Below are 18,555 nucleotides of genomic sequence, written 5' to 3'. Positions count from 1 at the left end.
AAACAGCAGGGTTTGGAGGGTAAATGAGAAATCCTCTTCCCAACCTCAGCAACTACAAACAAGAAGCCCTTAAGCAACTGGCCCAGTGGAGCTGCTCAGCAGGCAGCGGAACAAAAGAAGACGTTTCTCTGTTCAGCTCTGTGACTCTCTGAACCAGATCTGGTTATTTATGAAATCAGATAAACTTATGTAAAAGTAGTATTTTGTGTCAGAATTCTTAAACACATGTATTTGTAAAAAATAAATAAAATAAACTTAAGTTAAGTTGAGAGTTATTTGTCATTTTAATGTGTTCACTGATCTGTGATATTTCTTTCTGATTACAGAAAAATGCAAATTCAATAGTTTGTAGCTTGTCAAAAGAATTCTTATAATCATGATGAATTTGAATATGTGAATTTTTTCACTGTTTCTTATTAGGAATTTAACTGATGTTTTAAAATACTTTCTAATTCTTAAACATCCGGCTGCAGTTAAGTGTTACCAGAAGACAACATGTTTCCCAATTCAGTCCATTCAGTTGTCTTTTGTTCCACCTGTCAGTATGGATTTAGACTCCAGGTCTTGGCTGAAATAGGCTTATCTCTGTTAAAGACTCTCTGATGACAAAAGTCCATTAAGATGTTTAGATGAAAGCTTCCATTCTCAAGGCACAGAATAGAAAATTTCTATTTTTTTTATTCAAACAATTCACTAAAAGTTAGGAAGAACATAATAAACAACAAACAAGACATCTTTCACAGCCCTCAAAACTAAAAATATAACATACATAAGGCTTATGGACTAAATTGAGACAATCGAAACCATTGATATTAACAACATTTTTTAAGGGTTTTTTAAAAAGTTCATCAGGCATATTAATTTAAGTTCTGAAAATATTCCAAAGAGTAATATCAAAAGACTATCAGAAAATGTATTCTGGAGTCCTGCTGATGTCCTTTGTCCTGGCTGAATATATCATGACTAACAAGCCTTGGACTGGATTAGGCACAGAGGATTGAGCAATTTGCAGACTTGAGTTTATTTTGATGGATATTCTAGCTCACAGAGCACCATATTCCCGCAAGAAAGGAAAAAATCTTATTAAAAAGGCCCATATTTCCTATGGTGATATAATACCAAAGACATACATCTGTAACCATGTACCCAACGGCGAAGGTACATTGTCAGACATCTGCTGGCTTAAAAAAATGTCAACTAATTTAAGCTTCAGTCTAACGGGGTACGCAGTAGTCTGGTCATGGGATGCACATTGACTGGTCAAATCAAATGATGTGCTTCGGTTGTGATGAGAGGGAGGACACAACAAAACCAGTATGGTAATGACATGAAAAACGATAACAGACATAACAGAACGATAAACAATACAATGGATAGTTAATGTAAACCGCAGTTTTCATCCTCCGAGATTCAAAAGCAGACATCATACCTGCTGGTTTACCTTACTGCGTGGTTCTCGGTTTTGTTGTGTTGAATCGCAGACTACTCCCACCGCTTTTCTATGGATCGAGTATAGTCCTTCGTAGTCTGCAGTGAAGACTGCCGCCATCTTTAATCACAACAGAGTCCATCTGTCGATGGTTCTTCCCTTTCTACCCTCTCTTTCTCTGTTCCAGCCCTCTCTGTTTGTTGTGGGGGGTTCTTATTTTCCATCCACATCAAACCACCATATCGACAGGCTCATGGGCCGCCCAGTAGGGGGGCAGCTTGAACATGCTGCATTGGCTGTTGTCCTTTTCCAAGCGGCAGATTAACTGACCACATTTATTTTCCTCAGAATGATACAGATAGCCTGCAAAAAAATATTTCAGCTCTTTGGGCCTTTGATTTCAACAAGCCTGGCCTCAAAGCTCCTCCATGATTGTCCCTGAACTCATCTTTTCCTCAGATGTTCTGATTGATGGGATTTGGAGCTCTATTTTATTGAGGCCACATTTGTGTAATTACTTGCAAATCAACGATAGATTCTGATCATTTACACCAAAATAAATAACTGTTCTGACAGCTGCTCCATCATATGTAATGTTAAAGGACCATCTTCCTTTTAAGCAAAGCTCAGCTGGAATCCTCTGATCTCACCAAGTGAACCTAAATCTGACCTAAACCGCCTCTAACTACATTTATAAGTATAAGCAGGCTGTCTGTCTGCTTTCATCCAACTAATGCATTTCATTTAAAGTGACACTTCCTTTTTCTTCCTCCTGGTCCCTTTTTTTGTATTCAAAGCTTGAATGCAAAGGCGTATCTTGTTTACTGTCACTGTTTTGTTCCGCCAAACTCTTTCAATGAACAATAAGAGGAGTTGAATTTCAAAATGGTAGATGCTCTCACCTTCCTCTCCTGCTGTGTGGCTCGTCGGATCTTGTTTCTGTGGTCCGCCATGACTGGGCGCAGTCCCCTGCCTGCCACTCTGCAATACTTTCTCGTACTCATAAACCTGTTTCTGATTCTTACTAGTGTGTTGCTGAAAGATGAGCATCTTTACTTTGTATTGCAGCTTCAGCCGTGCGACCCTATTGGAGGAAACAAGGACCGGATGATTGTCTGCACAATCGTATTGTAGCTATGGTAACAGACCCAACAGGCATGAGTGATGTGCACCTAATTGCTCCATACACATTAAGCATAAGAAAAAAAGAGAAGCATAAATGAAGCAGTGTTGTGCCAAATCAAATAGTTTTCTTAGACATTACACATTTCAGCGCCAAGGGCTTTTCAATGAATGGCATAACAAAGTGATATTTTATTAAAACTTACTTATGAATGCAAAGAAAGGATGAAAAAGATGAATGAAAAGAAATTTTGGAGAAAGGGGGAGTGATGATATTGCCTTTGTTATGTAGCTTCATCAGCTGCTTACCTTTCAACTGAATTTCACACTTGCATGTCTGGTTGTAGCCAGGGTCAGATCCAGCATACCCTTCTCACAATGACCAATTCTCTCTTCATGCTGCACGGGCAAAGACCCACGGTGTTGGCTGCCACTTGCATTTGTCTGGATTGTGATGTATTTAAACACATTTTATTTCCAGATTTTAACTTGTCAGCGGCCTGTATAAACATGTAGTTGAAGTAATAAAATGTGCATTTTAACAAAATTTGCAAAAGACTAGCAGGAGTGCGGTCATAAGACATCACAAGATAAAAGCAAGACGCCAAAGGCACGAGCTCTTCAAAATGTGTAACTTGAATGACTTGAGAAAACTAAGGATCTCTGATATGTTATACAACGTTTAAGCTCAGTGCTGCATAAATAAAATTAGATAGTTATCCACAACAAGTTATGTAGCATAGTTGCAACATTTCACCACAGAACAGAATCCCAGTCGTTTTAAATAAATAATGTTCCCATCACTAAGTTTAAGAGGATGTGTTAGGCCTCAGGGCGGTCCAAGACAATGTAGCAGCTTGCTCGAACACTAAAATTCTTGTAAATGGCCTGTACTTGCATAGCAATTCCGGCCACTCAAAGCACATTACAATACATGTCACATTCACCCCCTTCACTCAGTATCATGCTCACGCAGACTGGAGGAGCCAGGGATCGAACCTCTGATCTTATTAGTAGACGAAGTGCTCTACCTCTAGATAAAGTAATGCAAACGTTAGCATTTACATTGCCTCTCTTATTGATCCTTAAAAAGGTCCAGTGTGTAATATGCAATATAATAGGCATAACTATGTTTACAGTGTTTTTTTAAAGACCTTACATAATGAACCGTTTTGTGTTTGTTTATTACCTTAGAATGAGTCATTTTTATCTACATACACCGTGGATCCCCTTACATGGAAGTCGCCATGTTGCGCCGCCATGTTTCTACAGAAGCTGAAACGGACATGCTGCCTCCCAGAGCATGTTTCGGCACTACATTGAATACGTATAAAGAAAAAGAAGTAGTAGTAGTCGTAATTGTAGTAGTCGTCTGGTTTATTAGAAGTAAAAATGGAAGTGAAATTTGGACAAATAGAGGACCACGTGTATTATTTAGCACAAGAGCCGACAGAGCGTGTCAGCCACCTTAGCTTCTTCAACATGCTTACAAAGGGAAGGGTGAGCAGTGGCTGAGACGTAGGTTGCGATTCGCAACTCTCAACACAAGATGCCACTAAAACCTAGACACTGAACCTTTAACACTAGCATTTGTGGGGTGTGAACAGGGTGTTCACTTCACAGCCTAGTTTACGAATATTTAAAATGAAGAACAGGTTGTAACATTACTTTAAAACTCAATACAGAACTACACATAGAAGGCTACAGTATTAACTGTATCAAACCACCATACACACAACCGTGTAATCTTTGTGAATGATTGAAGGTTAGTTTGATATTATGTAAAATAATGTTACGCTTATTGGCTTTCTTGCCGGGAGCTAACATTAGCTAGGTGAGAAGATTGTTACCACTTTTGTCTACAACGTTAACTGTGTGCTTTTGGTTTTTTGTGTTATTGCTGTGTGCTACTGCAGTGCAGACTTTACAAAATCAATCTGAACTTAGATCAGCTTTAACAAATGATATAAACTTGAAATCATAGTCCCCTGCTGTGTCCTACACAACACTATATGAAGACACCTTAGAGGAATCTATTTTGAGATCAAATCAGCACTCAATAATCACATATGACTACACTAAAATGCTTACAGAAATATAAAGCAGCCAGAGGAGGCCTGCTAGATTAGTGCAGTATATCTTTCAATTTTCCTGTCAGTTATTATCAGAATTCAATTCAGAAAATGTGCTTGAGTCTCACTCTTGTTTACATAACAAAAGAGCAAGCTCTGTACGGAATAAAGTGTGTCTGTTAAACAAAAAAAATTATATTCTCACAGATTCAGGGCACAGGGGTATTCTTGCACAAGCACAGCTAAACAAGATGATTTTTCAAAGCAATACACCAATAAATAATTAAATAGATTGCTACAGTAATACTTCTTATTCTCTCAGGGAGTGAGCTGCTTGGTGTTCCCCCGCATGAACAAAAATGCCCCAAATCCATGTGATCTCTGACTGGAACATACTGTATCTCTCAGGTTATGATGTTGCAGGGGTTTATGATAAAAATGCAGAGCTGCTAACAAAAAAAAGAATCAATTCCATGTGACATTACAATATCAACTATAACCACCAACAGCAATTTAAAATCCTTCAGATTCACTCACTCATGCATATCCTGTTTTATAGTCAATGGTTCATTAATTTGCTTTTAAGATACTTACATTTTGTTCATATTAGTTTCATCCTAAGAGCATAATTTGTAAATTAAAATGAAAAAAAACCCCAACAAGCCTCCCTAGAACGATTACAGCTCAGCAACTCAGCATTCACACTTCCCCCGAAAACCTTGGGACCCAGAGATGTAGCATGTATCTGCAAATTATCACCCACAGCAATAAAGATAAATGCTATCCAAAAAATCTTATTTTATGTAAAGGTTTTAAACAAATAGAACATTAAAGCAAGGATGGACTTTCAGATTTCAAGGTGCTCTGAATTAAATCTACCTATGTGGTTTATTCTAGAGGAGCCCCTCCTATGGTCTGTGTGCTGACAACTTGCCATAAGCAGGTCAAGGTGAATACTCCACATCTGTGATTTTGCCTGCTAACTCATTCCCAATGGAAATGAGTCTTATTCATTTTTCAGACAGCCTCTAGGATATCTGATTCCCCCCCCCAAAAAAAGCCCCTCAGGCGAGCATTCATCTTTGATGTTTTGAAAAGAAAGCGAGAAAAGCTGCAGTCGGGCTTCATGCATATTGTATTGCTTAGAAAAGAATTACAAGCAGCCTACTGGTTCTCATAGTTATTATCTATGCAAGCTCAATCTCACTCTGCTCAATACGGACTCAGAACAAAACATTTAAATTGAGTTTGGATATTAATGGTCTCCAGATCATTCCAGGTGATTATGGTGGCCCCCCTGACCTTTCCTCTAGCACGTTTGTTAAGCCTAAATTCCCTCTTGGCCAAACTTTGTGTTGTTTGAACTATATATTGTTTTGTGTCTGCTGTCATACATTCTTGTGGTATGTCAAAAACTGATGGTTATATATTGCTTCATTGCTTAAATCCTTCAATCCATTTTCCCACACAATAAGTTTTGCAGGCAAGACACATGTGAAAATCTATGTGAGTTCATGCTCCCAAGAACATGAACCTGTTGGGCACTCTTGACCAAATTCTCAACATTGCAGATTTCATTTCAAATATGCTGAGCATAATGTTCCAGGGCCTTTAAATTGTAATGACCCAGTGGATTTTCCATTTCACAAACTTTATATTATGCCCACTACATCTAAGATTTTAAGAAGTGCACAATGGTATGTTATGATGTTCATCCCATCCTACACGTTGGTATCGCGGGTGTAATCATTTCAGCCTGTAAGAAGCATCACCAGTTTTGTTTTCAGAAAGTCTGATGTCAGCTCGTGCACTTTTGCTGACGCCAGATATACAGAAATTAGACTGTAGCAATTTAATCAGTCTTGAGCGAAAAAAATAGTAAAGACTGTATTGACCGAGCTCTCACCTTGTTGTTATCGTACGAAGTGGGAGTGCAGAGACCCCTGTTTGCTGAAATCTGCAAAATATAGAGACAAGTTGTTCACACATGGTAGATAACAGCCTCCCCTTGTGGCCGAATTACAACAATACATTTATAGCGGAGGTTGGTTTGTCTCAGTCTCTCTTCTTTTATACAGTCTATGGTCTCAGCAGCTCACGTGACGTCAGGTGTATGTTATGAGGAGGAAGTCGTGCCTCGGTAGAATAGGACAATTATAGTTGGCCTACTGCACCCTCCTATCTGTTCAATCACGGACAACATAAATAGTTACTGTACAAAAAGGGATCGAATGAAGTGGTTTAGCGCAGGCGCGGTGGCCAAGTGGTAAGGCGTCGGTCTCGTAAACCGAAGATCGCGGGTTCGAACCCCGTCCGTGCCTTTTGAACACCCGATCAGTCAATTTAAAACCATGACCAAGGCTACTTCTATTTTCACTGTTAAACCTTTAACACGTGTCACATATAAATATTAACTTTTTTTCTTTGACAGAAAACTCTTTGATACTTCAAACACAATTTTGACTTAGGAGTATTTTCCTTCAGCCGAGAAATTTATTTGAATTTAATCAAATGTAAATTTTAGGAGAAAGGCATTTTCCCCAGCTAGTGGGGTAAGATGCACCCCCTAAGCTTAATGTCTATTTTCTGACACAGAACCTTTTATTGATTTTTTTTTGTATCTTTAAGAAGGCAATGCCTAGGTAACATATTATAAAATAAAATAAATAGCAGTTGACAAATTCATTTGTATTCATCAAATGTATTTTTTAGGGAAAAGGCATTTATATATATATATATATATAAATTGAACACAAAAAAAATTGAACACAATAAAAATTGAACACAATAAAAAAAAATTACAGCTTATTTCAACTGACAAAAAAATTTGATCAAATTAGGTCAGAATGGCTTTTATCCATCCATCCATCCATCCATCGTCAACCGCTTATCCTGCGTACAGGGTCGCGGGGGGCTGGAGCCTATCCCAGCTGACATTGGGCGAAAGACGGGGTACACCCTGGACAGGTCGCCAGTATGGCTTTTATCAAATAACTTAAATAATTGTGATGAAACAGAGAACAATTTTAGTTCAGTGAGACTAGGGGCAGCCAGAAGAAATGTTGAGATTTTTTTTGTTTGACATTTTAAGTTTTTTTGTTAGAATTACTGCGGGGGTTACAGCTAAGATTCTTCAGCTCCACCTGGTTGTCACCCTGCATCTCTAGCTTTTTTAAATTTGACTTACTCTCTCAATATAGGCTGTCTGCTCTGCAGCCATAAATAATAATTATTGATTTAAATGACACATAGAAATGTTATAATTCATTTGTATACAGCACTGTGTTAGTAAATCCTATCTATACTAACATTTTGAAGTAATTTTAGAAGAAAATCAACAGAAAAATTATGAAATCTAAAGAGAGAAAGTTAATTTGTGACTCGATAAATAGTTGGACAAAACAACGAGATAACAACAATGATCTCTACTTATTGAGAATATTAACTGAAATCTTTTCTGAATCACTTTCAGAAATCATGACTGGGAAAGGGAAAGATGACAAAGAATAAAATATCACACCTGAAGTCAAACCGTTGCATTTGTTTTCTTATTTAAATGTTTCATATTTGTTTTTTCTTTAAAGTTGTCAACATATTTAATCATATTTGCAGTTCAAAACCATCCATCTCCAAATCTGGTGATTTTGAATTTGAGGCTTCAGGTGGCAGGACACAACCAGATATCTTAAAGATAACCAGACACAGAGCCTGGAACTAATTCAAGCACCACTGTACTGTCTTCAAGGACACCAGGAGCCTTCTAAGGCATCATTGAATTCATTCTACATATAGGAACCCTAAAATATTGAGTTCCAGTAGCTTCTAGAGCATCCTGGAATGACTTCAAGGACTGCTTAAATGTCTTAAATGATCCAAACAGCCTTCTCAAGTTTCCTGGAAGTCCTTTAAGAAGTCTGGGGAAGCACTTTAACATGAATACTCAAAGTGCCTCAGTATCAAGGGATGGAACTCCACAGTACCACCTGGGTGATGCACAGCAGCCATTTTGCGCTCATCACACAGCAGCTTGGGTTGGAGAGGGAGAGAAACTTAGAACCATTTACAATGGGGCAACATGCAGGGAACCCCTTACTGTTTGCGATAAGTGCAATGACCACAGTGAGTCAGGACCTCAGTTTAACGTTGAAGGACCGCAACTCCTACAGCACAGCGTCCATGACACTGCACTTGGATCTATTCCAGCTACCACTTAGTTTTCCCAAGAGGTCTTCCCATGTAAGTACCAGCCAAGCCCACACCTGCTTAGTCTGGTGCAGAAACTCCAGTTCAGCCTGGAAAAAAACCTAGAAACGTGCACCAGCTGTGTCTGCTGCAAAATTCTGTCTAGAGCAGTAGGCTATGTGCCAACTATGCCACGTTATGAATTTCTGCTTAGATTTGAGACATTCGGCACAAAAAAATCTTTAAACGTTGGTTAACTGTTTCATTCAGTCAGTTTCTTTTAATTCATGTTGTACTTGATTGCCCTGGTGAAGTTCTAGATAAGTAGCCTGCGCATTTTTACTCACTTGTTTGGAGTCAGTAGTCACTCAGACATTCATATCACTATTAATGTTCAATACAGTAATAGGAGAGGCACTATGGGCCTCCCGCACTCAGGGTGAGCCTGCATTATGTTTATGCACCGAAAGGCCCGGTGCAGTCATTAAACACAAAATGTGACTTATTGTTTGTTATTCTTTTCTAGAGTGAGAGCTAATGTTCAGCTATGCTAGGCAGATGATGTCAGTGGGTTTAAATGGTTGTAAAGTCACCCGAACAAACAAAGTCATATGCTACAAGAACAATGCTCATTCATATTGTTGTTTGGAGAAGTTAGATTTTTGGATACATGCATAGCCACACTTTTATTTTCTAAACGAAATGTCTTCATTTTAGGGTTGTTAGTATATGTAATTATGTTTGTCATTAGCCTTATATGTTTAAAAACTAAAGCACAGGTTCTGGATAGATGGGCACACCAAAAAACACTGACAAACAGCTTTCTAACTTCAAGTCAACGTGAAATTTAGTACACTTGTAAACAAGGGGTTTGGGAACCAGAAAATGCAACATTTGAAGAGTTTATAATACATTTAGGTAAGTCATTTAGTGTTATAGTTTTTTGAAAACCAAATTGTGCATTCACTATCCTATATTTTCACGGAGATTAATGCATTCAGTCATTTACATTTATATGTTTAATAGTACATGTGTCCTCTTTAGTATGTGCTATCAATCAAAGTTTCTGCAACGTTTGCATGAGAAGTTACTAAGCATTACACAGATGTTTTGTAAATGGGCCTAGAAAGTGGTTAATTCAAGTGGGATTTCATTCAAACAGAAAGCTGACCTTCAGTATGTGTTTCAGATGTACAACAGTATGTTTAAAGATTGATCTTGCTCTTGCAGAGATCTTCTAAACTGAAGATGATGAAAGTGTATTTCTCAAAACACAGGGGTTTTGTTTTGAACCAAAAACAGGAGATTGCAGGTAAACCCACCTCACTTTTGCCCAGTCTGCATCAGTCAGCAGTTTGTGTGTGCATTTTTCAGAATTTCATCAAATGTAATTGAATGTTTTTCATAATATTCTTTCTTAATTTTAAAATTGTTTTCACATCACAATGTGATAATGTTACTATAATCGTGCAGCTATTAAGCTGATACTGTTCTCAGACTAGTACAGTTTCCTGGGTAACACTTAGTGTAGCAGCATCAATGATTCATATCTAGTTCATGGCATGCTGCAGCGTATCATCACGTTCCATCTGTTGAAGTGACCCTTTGTAATCTGATGATAGGAAGGAAACAACTGGAAGCTGCTGTAGTGGTTTACAAAAGCCCTAGTCAGCAACATCCACAGTGCATCACTGGTGGATAATGTCCAACATCCAGCTGCCATCACTGTGAGAAGAAATGCTGCATTTAGCACATAAATCAGTACCTTGAAAATCAGATCCAGATGGCAAAATTGCTGGTTCTGGAGTTTATTCAGCATGATGGTGCAAAAGCATATAATCCTATATGACACTATGAGCAGCTTTAACCATGTAAACAAACTAATTGCACCAAGGTTTGATCTACAAAGCTCCTTTTGGGCAGGTTGTTTATTGGGAATCTGTGTTGAGATAGTCCAAGATCATTTTTAACATGAGCACTGAAAAATGGCTCATGTTCATCATGCAGTCAAGGCTACTGAGATTGACATACATTAGTAAACTCATGCTGCAGTGCCAGCAGCTTGTTTCCATGGTAACCTATAAGATTTTTTTTGTGAATAGCATCATTAATAATAACACTGAGACCATAATCCATGAACGTCATTGTAATTGTTTTTTTCCTCCCTGGGAGGATTTACTGCCATTAAGCTTTTGATAGATGACTGATGATGGTGAAAGAAGAAAAAAAGATAGTAAATGGTTTTCAAATCTGTCAATTTTAGCTGATATTACTATTCAGATACAGATGGTCAAACATATCTAGAGACAGTTTAAATTAAATTTTTATGGTAAACAATCTTTAAAGAATGTTTACCATAAAAGTATATACGCCTATGTAAGCATGTGGCACAATCTCACACTTGTGGAAATGAGTGTCCCACATAACATTTCCTTCAGCAAGATTAGGAAGGCAATTATCAGGATCCTTCTAATTAGTTTTGCCTTTCACGGCTGCTGTTTAAATTCCAGATATAGCAACAGTATACGTGTCTGCATTCCTTGTGTTTTCATGATCAAAATTGTAGTGCCTTTTCCCAGTGTTTTTGTGGCACCAATGGAGGCTGTGTGGCGCAGGCCTGGACAGAAACATTTAACATGTGTCCTAACTGAGTCTCTCCAAGCTGGTTAAACAAGCTGGTTAAACAAGAATAATAAAAGCTGCCCTTCCAATTAGGAAACAACACAATGAACAGGAAATGTGCTGTCCTAAGTTAAAAACACACACACACACACACACACACACACACACACACACACACACACACACACACAAAACACACACATACCTCAAAAGCTGGAGTTAATTAGCCAGATTGGGTCACTACAAGCAAAAGTTGGAACTTCATCCTCAAAGTATTTGACACGGCTGGACCATACTTCCTAAATGTCTCATTATGTCTCCATGCCCTTAATGGCATTTTCTGGTTTCTTCTTTTTTTGAACAATTTATGAATTACTGTAAATTCAGCCCCCTGGTGGAATCCTTAGGTAATTATAGATGATGCCCACATCTCTCATAGTCCAACTTAGCACTTGTCTAAATATGTACACATGCAAAACAGAGTTATATTACCATATAAATGAGCTGCTGAGTTGTGTACAGATTTGTTGCCCTTCCCTTCCTAAAACTCAATATATCATCACTTTGAATATTATTTACACACATATTAAACTCTGGTTATAAACACACATAAACTGGGTTTTTTTCACATCATACCTGTAAACAAATATGTACATTTAAATATATTTACAAGGCCTGCAGTCATTTATTTCTGCCTTTGTGAGTGAACCACGCGGCTCTCTTTGTTGATTTCTTATTTTAATCTCCTCAAATTTCTCCTGTGCCACCTGCAAATAGAGAGAGTCTTCCAAGAAAAAAAATCTCATAGGAGATATAAATAGCAGGAGGAAGAGAGTCTGTAAAATGAGGTATATTGGCATCAGGTCCAGATCTGCTGTTGGCTCCACACACATTGATTTCCCTGTTTGTGTGGGTTGTAGCATTCTGAACTCAATGGAGATTTTCACACAATAAACGCAAAGGATTGTCGCCCACTAAAATCCCATATTCATGCTGCAACTGCATTTGAGGTGTAATTTATACATTTTATTTATATCATTATTCTTATAAAATTGAAATAATAATACTGATGTATTGACTTGTATAGACCAAACTCCAGACTCCACTTCAAATAGATCAAACAGACTTGGAGACCGTACTAACCTTTGAAACAAATAAAAAGAAAATCCTCTCTATTGTGACCAACCATTCACTCTATGCCTGAACATAGCAGTCCAAAAAGACACGCAGATCCGACACTGGTAATACTTTGTTCTGCACATGGTTGTTATTGTTTATGTTTTGAGCTGTTTAAGCCAAGACTTCATTGTGTGCCATCTGGCTCTTGGGTGGGGAGCCAAACAGTTGATTAAAGAACGCAATTAGTGTGGAACAGGTTCTGTCAGCTCACCCGGCAGGGATTAAAGAATGCGCTTATTCATTGTGACAACCACGCCGTCATGCATGTGTAGGATAGGCAACCGGTGTTTCTTCAATCACAGGATTTTCTCAAGAGCGCCACGCTGCTCCAGAAATGTTAATGTGAGGTCAGATGAGTCTTTTCCAACCAGGATTTTTATGAAAGCTGGGGCATATTGCACCGGATGCATCTCCTTTGAGATTTAAAAAGACCAGGTAGAGCTGTGAACTTTTACAACTCTCTAGTCAGCAATGACAGATAGAGTCCAGTCCGACAAGGGGCTTAAGGTAACGACAAAAGAGTCAGACGGTTTGATGGTAGCAACTGGCAAAAGTACATAGGACAAGTGAGAGATAATCAACAAGTCAAGAGCTGAAAACCTTAAAAGGCCACTTCAAGGCAGCAGGAATTGAAGAGAAGAGTGTGCTGCCAGAAAACCACCGCTCAACCTTCACAAGGAAGTGGAACTGGAAAAGAAAGAACGAGGATCCAGGCTGCTTTCATAGGGTCTCAGAGCTTCACGAGACAGCTGCCTGGGCAAAAATGAAATGCAAACCTTGTGTGATGCAGAGAAACATTTAGAGATTTGACAATCATCAAGTTCCCCTTTGAAAATTCTCCAAATTACTTCAGACACTTGCAACCAAGTAAGAGATGTCACTTTTGTGACATTAAAAATTAAAGATTTATGCTTTGAAAGCACAGCCTGTGTTACACCATCAGTACATTCAAACAGCTGGCGTATTGAATCATTCTGTATTACAGCTAAGAAAGATTATTAAGAAAAGTTATTTTCATCACAAAAATGAGGCATGTGCATTTTTCTCTTCATGCTTATATAACACAGGATGTTTACATATATCACTTGACATGACATATAATTTGTCAAGTCATCACTGAAGTGCAGAAAAACCTTAATTGCAGTACTATAAAAAGTTTATTTTATTTGCACAGATTATACGTAAAACGACATACACATACAGAAAAGTGGGACTTTGAACCACCCTTTTGAATGAAGCATATGACTTCCATAACTTCAGAGCTCAGTCCGCAGAAGGTTGGACACAATCAGGCAAGTGTTTGTGGGCCATGACCCAGATACTTGTTTCCAGCCCTGGACTGGACACTGTATCACAGCATCGTCTCCCATTTCATTCCACACTCATGAACGATGCAACAAAGAAAGCAAAACTCGTAGACGATGTTTTGGAGCATGAAAGATCTTGATCTTGAAACTTGTCTAAAACTTAGAGGGTTTGCTTTGATTACAGCCGTGGTAGTGATACTGTTTCGTGGGTGTCTGATGGGAAACAAAGGTTTTGATTTGACTGTGGGACTTCACTAGTTGGATTTGAAGGAGGTTCCCAAGCCAAACCCAAAACCAACTGTGGTGGACCAAAATAGAGTAATTCACAGCATGTATTAAACCCCACAGTCAATAACAGGCTCTTTGCTTAAACAAATCTTTATACATAAAATCCTGTTTTTTAACACAAATCTAAAAAAACAACAATTTGCTTGGTTCCTGCAGTGTCAGTGTGCAAGTTTACTATTCGTGAACATGGCACCATCTACAGGAGAATATCTAGACTTCACACATCACAAACCAGGTGACGTCCTGCTGCTCTGATGACACAGTTTGTTTCTGTGGAGGCATCCCACTATACACAATTTGTAGATGTAACATGCTTCTGTTGTCTTTAGTACTCTGAGGAAAAGAAAAACTGTGGAACAGCCAATGAGATCATGCACTTCATAATATTAAGGGTATATGAGATCACTTAATAGCTATTTAGTGACTATAGCTTATTCTGTCGACTCCATGGGAAACAACCTGTAATCCTATTGTGATACTGCCAAAACCTTAAAAGAGAATGACCACATGGAGTTTTCACACATTTTTTTTTTTCACAACATTTAAGTTTTTTAAACAAAGCCTCAGCTGGCTGTCATGTCCCTGAAATAGCACTGACAACACAGCTGACATATTTCATAGAAAAAGGAAAGAAACCTGCTTTACAGCAGACTCTAAAATAGAAAGGCAAGAAAACCTCAGTTTGCCCATTAGTGCACTACACTTCCAAATTTTTTTTTTTAAAACCAAGGAATACAGTGTTGTCACAGACTTTCCAAAGGCACAGGGAGTCAGCTTCAGAGTTATAAGGAGGCCAACGCCTTGCACAGTATTTAAAACAAATAACAGCACTGTTGTGAGGACCAGCTATCTGATCTTCCCACTCACTGATTAACATTTGACCTTCTGGCTGAGCCTTGACTGAGTTTCAACAGAGGAATGCTCAAGTTGCCTTTTCATTATGTGGACTGCTGCTGTAATCCTGAGGACTTCTCAGGCATTCGTGGGCTGCTCATGACAAAATTTAGAGTTTATTTTCTGCAAAACAAATTTCATATAAAGGTATGTGTAAAATCACAACACTGTTTTACTCCTCACACAAATCATTATGTGTTTTCACAAAGAGTCTGATAATGATGTGACATTGAGAACAGTAAAATATAACACAATGTAAAGCAAAAATGTAGAGTTTCTGATCTTGAGAGCAATGCCATTCCCATTATTGCTGTAACATGTTATATTTACAAAAGGCACATAGGACATGCAAATGCATTTATTGTGTTAGTAAATATTACAAGTAGGGTGTTCATCACCACAGAGAAAATCTGGCCATAAAGCATATTTCCGGATGAAAGGTGCTTTTCTCAAACATTTGGCAGCATCTCTGTCACACTTGCACAGCAGCTTTTCACATTTGTCCTTCAAATCATCTGCAATGAAGAACATACATGTCTTTTTTCAGTGACAAGCTGAAAAGAGGATTTCCATTAAAAATAGTTTTTGAGCAGTTTTCTCGTTAACATTGTGACATTTGTTGTGATTCGAATGCCTGCACAGTGGCTGGAAAAAAAGAAACAACCCACTATTTATTGGTACTGAAATGTGTAAACCTCATTTAGGCCATTGCTATGTAAGTACACAATCTACTGTGGTTCATGGGGTCTTAAAATACTATTAAATATTATATTAGAAACATCTTGTCTTTCCCCCATAATTAGCTGCCTGCATACTGTTTTCATAAACTCCAGGGATATTTGTACATCACACACAGCCTGGTCTGGGTCTCACTTTTAGATCATACTCATGCCACTGTGTTATGGCATCATGTTACCGTTTGCTGCCACAAAAAAAGCATCATCTACCTTATTTTCTAAATAACAACGAAAAAAGTTTCAGATAAATGCAATACCACACTCAGATGCCTTGTCCTCACACTTCCACTGATACTGGGCTGTTTTGGTTTGGCAGCCAAGATGTTCTGCATCTCCATAACAGCAATCATGTCTGTGACAACACCTACATACAGAAAGATTAACAACAAGATAAATGTTTTGTTTTGGAGCCTGAACTCTAGACTTGACAAGGCAGGGTCAAGAAAGCAGTTGGTGGAACGTCACAGCGCTGTGGTCTGAATCACACCACAGCTATTTTGAAAGGCAGGGGCAGGATCACCACACGGGTTTTCACAGCAGATAGTTAGCAGTTAACTGTTTTGAGGGGGTTTAGTGTCTTGCGGTGAAGAAGGAAAAGAAGGAGACGGCAATTAGGATTTGGGTGTGTAATTTTTGGGCCTATCTGGAAGTACCCACTGGAGCATGTGAGTATGCTGAATTTGGACATCGTTCCCCGCTTCCATCCTATCGCACAGCATTTGTGGTTCAGTCGACTCATTCATAAACGGAAACTGTGTGTAAACGAGCAGGATGTAGGACAACTAAGAAGAACCAAAGGTATCCAGGAGGAGGAAATAATGTGCCTTTGTCATTGCCACATTGCCTTTGCATGGTGAATTATATTTTTTGCATCACATAATGTATAGGTGGGCCATATATAGTGTCAAGTGAATGTTTACACTTCGGTACACTCTATCATCAGGTATCCAGGCATAATTTTCCTGAAAAAGCAACAAAAAAACAGACTTGACCATGTTGTATTTTCTTTAGTCAGGTTTGGGAAGAGCGTAATTAAAGCTGGTGCCTCACCAGTCTGCCCTGTCTCTGGGCCAGCCCTGACCACCCAGTCCACAGTAGCATCCGTACATCATGTAAGCCAAGGCAGATCTCCCTGTGCTGCATTTGATGGCTCCTGCCAACTCGAGTAACCCTCTTTTTGTCCGCTGGGACCTGCGTGTCGCCACAGAGGCCACGGCCACTGCAAAGAGATATAAACAACAAAAGAGGACGAGCAAAGTCATCTCTCTCTTTGTCAACAAGTTTCAGTTTCTTTACACCCATCCACACTGTTTAGTATGGTTCAGTCCTCCTGTTTTGGTTTGATGCAGTATGGTATTCAGGGGTGGACGCAGTAATAGAAACACTGGTGTCTTTGACACAGTCTTAACAAAATTATTTTCTTTTCAGCATTATTATTGTCTTGCCTGTGTACACTTGGTTAGCCCTTTATTAGATAGGCAATTCAGTCTAATACAATAGTCAAACAAACAATTAACAAAGCAGACCTCTATGAAGGTATGTGGCTGAACTACTACTCCCATCAGCCGCTCTACTAAGTCTAACAAGTAAAACCTGCTATCTGAACACGCACTTGCCTTTAGATAAATAACATAGACATTTAGTGAATGAGCTTTTGAGGCCATTGCATCCAGACTTTGAAATGCACTGCCAGCATTCTTACGTTCTGCAGATTCTTTTAAAAGAAATCTGTTCAGACGGGAGTTTGGGTAACCGTATGCACCAGGTCTGCATCTTCTTATTTATTTGTGTATTTTATTATGTACTATGCATTTGTTGGGCATTTTTACCATGAGCCGTGGTAATGTGACATATCATATTACATCTGGTGCAATTATTATATATTTATATTACATGCTGTGCTGTTAGTTCACTTCCTCTTCCCGTGGTGTGCGTGAGTATTTTATCTTCTGTGTTTTTATTCTTGTACGTTAATGTTTTTGTATGGCCCTTGGTGCCTCTTGTTGGTTTAAAGCACTACACTACAAATAAAGTTTACTTACTTACTTACTTTCTTACTTACCACTCAACCTAAGTAACAGAACACCAGAAAGCTACACTCTGCCTGGACACCTGAATCAGGGTCAGGCTTGAAATGACGGGACAGTAGATAATGTTGTGCAAAAACAGTTTAGCTTGTCTGCACTTGACCTCTTAGAATAACACTTTCACTGAATCACTGTGCATATGTAAACAGACTTAATTTCCACTTCAAGGCACTGAATCTACATGGACTGCCTTTGTGTCCTTAAAAAACTTCTTAACTCTACTGCTTTTTATCACTAATTGGAGCTCCACTACAAAGGAAATAATCAACTTACCAGATAACAGGAGAAGTATCCGGTAAAACGCAGTCATGGCAAGAAATAGGCAGCTGAACCCCAGACCAAGTGATTTTCACTTACAGTCTGTGAGTGTGGCATTGAGTGGAGAGCTTTTTTTAGAGGCTGTGTGAATAATCTCCTGAGCATCACCATTGGCCAGAGGCTAATCCAGTGTTTGTCAAACTGTACGCCCCCTTCAGGAAACAGCCTGAAGCTGTTTTACTGCTTCTTCACAGTTCTGTAAGACCTGTGTTTGCAGCTCATCCTCATACGCAGATAGCAATGAAAACAAATTGTTTATCTATTGTTTTTTTCTTTTATTTATGTATTAGCATCACTGTGTCTTGCCTAAATGTTATT

The 18,555-nt window shown here is 38.6% G+C and overlaps 1 protein-coding gene and 1 non-coding gene across 2 annotated transcripts; one reads left to right on the top strand and one right to left on the bottom strand.

The window, feature by feature from the left end:
• The first annotated feature begins 6,872 nt into the window (after positions 1-6,872).
• trnat-cgu lies at positions 6,873-6,944 on the top strand. Its single transcript has one exon. It is a non-coding gene; the product is annotated as a tRNA-Thr (tRNA).
• An 8,248-nt stretch (positions 6,945-15,192) lies between these two features.
• zgc:92162 (group 10 secretory phospholipase A2) lies at positions 15,193-18,341 on the bottom strand. The gene is made up of 4 exons (XM_038703742.1): positions 18,193-18,341; positions 16,883-17,051; positions 16,090-16,196; positions 15,193-15,610 (listed from the first exon to the last, which is right to left on the bottom strand). The coding sequence occupies exons 1-4, from the start codon at positions 18,227-18,229 to the stop codon at positions 15,462-15,464; spliced, it is 462 nt and encodes a 153-aa protein (XP_038559670.1). The 5' UTR covers positions 18,230-18,341; the 3' UTR covers positions 15,193-15,461.
• Between the last annotated feature and the right edge of the window lie 214 nt (positions 18,342-18,555).

The sequence above is a fragment of the Micropterus salmoides genome, unplaced genomic scaffold, assembly GCF_014851395.1.
Source record: "Micropterus salmoides isolate LMB-PRFRI ecotype aquatic unplaced genomic scaffold, ASM1485139v1 Ms_hic_scaffold_10, whole genome shotgun sequence".
Classification (NCBI taxonomy): domain Eukaryota; kingdom Metazoa; phylum Chordata; class Actinopteri; order Centrarchiformes; family Centrarchidae; genus Micropterus; species Micropterus salmoides.
This window is presented reverse-complemented; position numbering and strand designations above follow the sequence as displayed.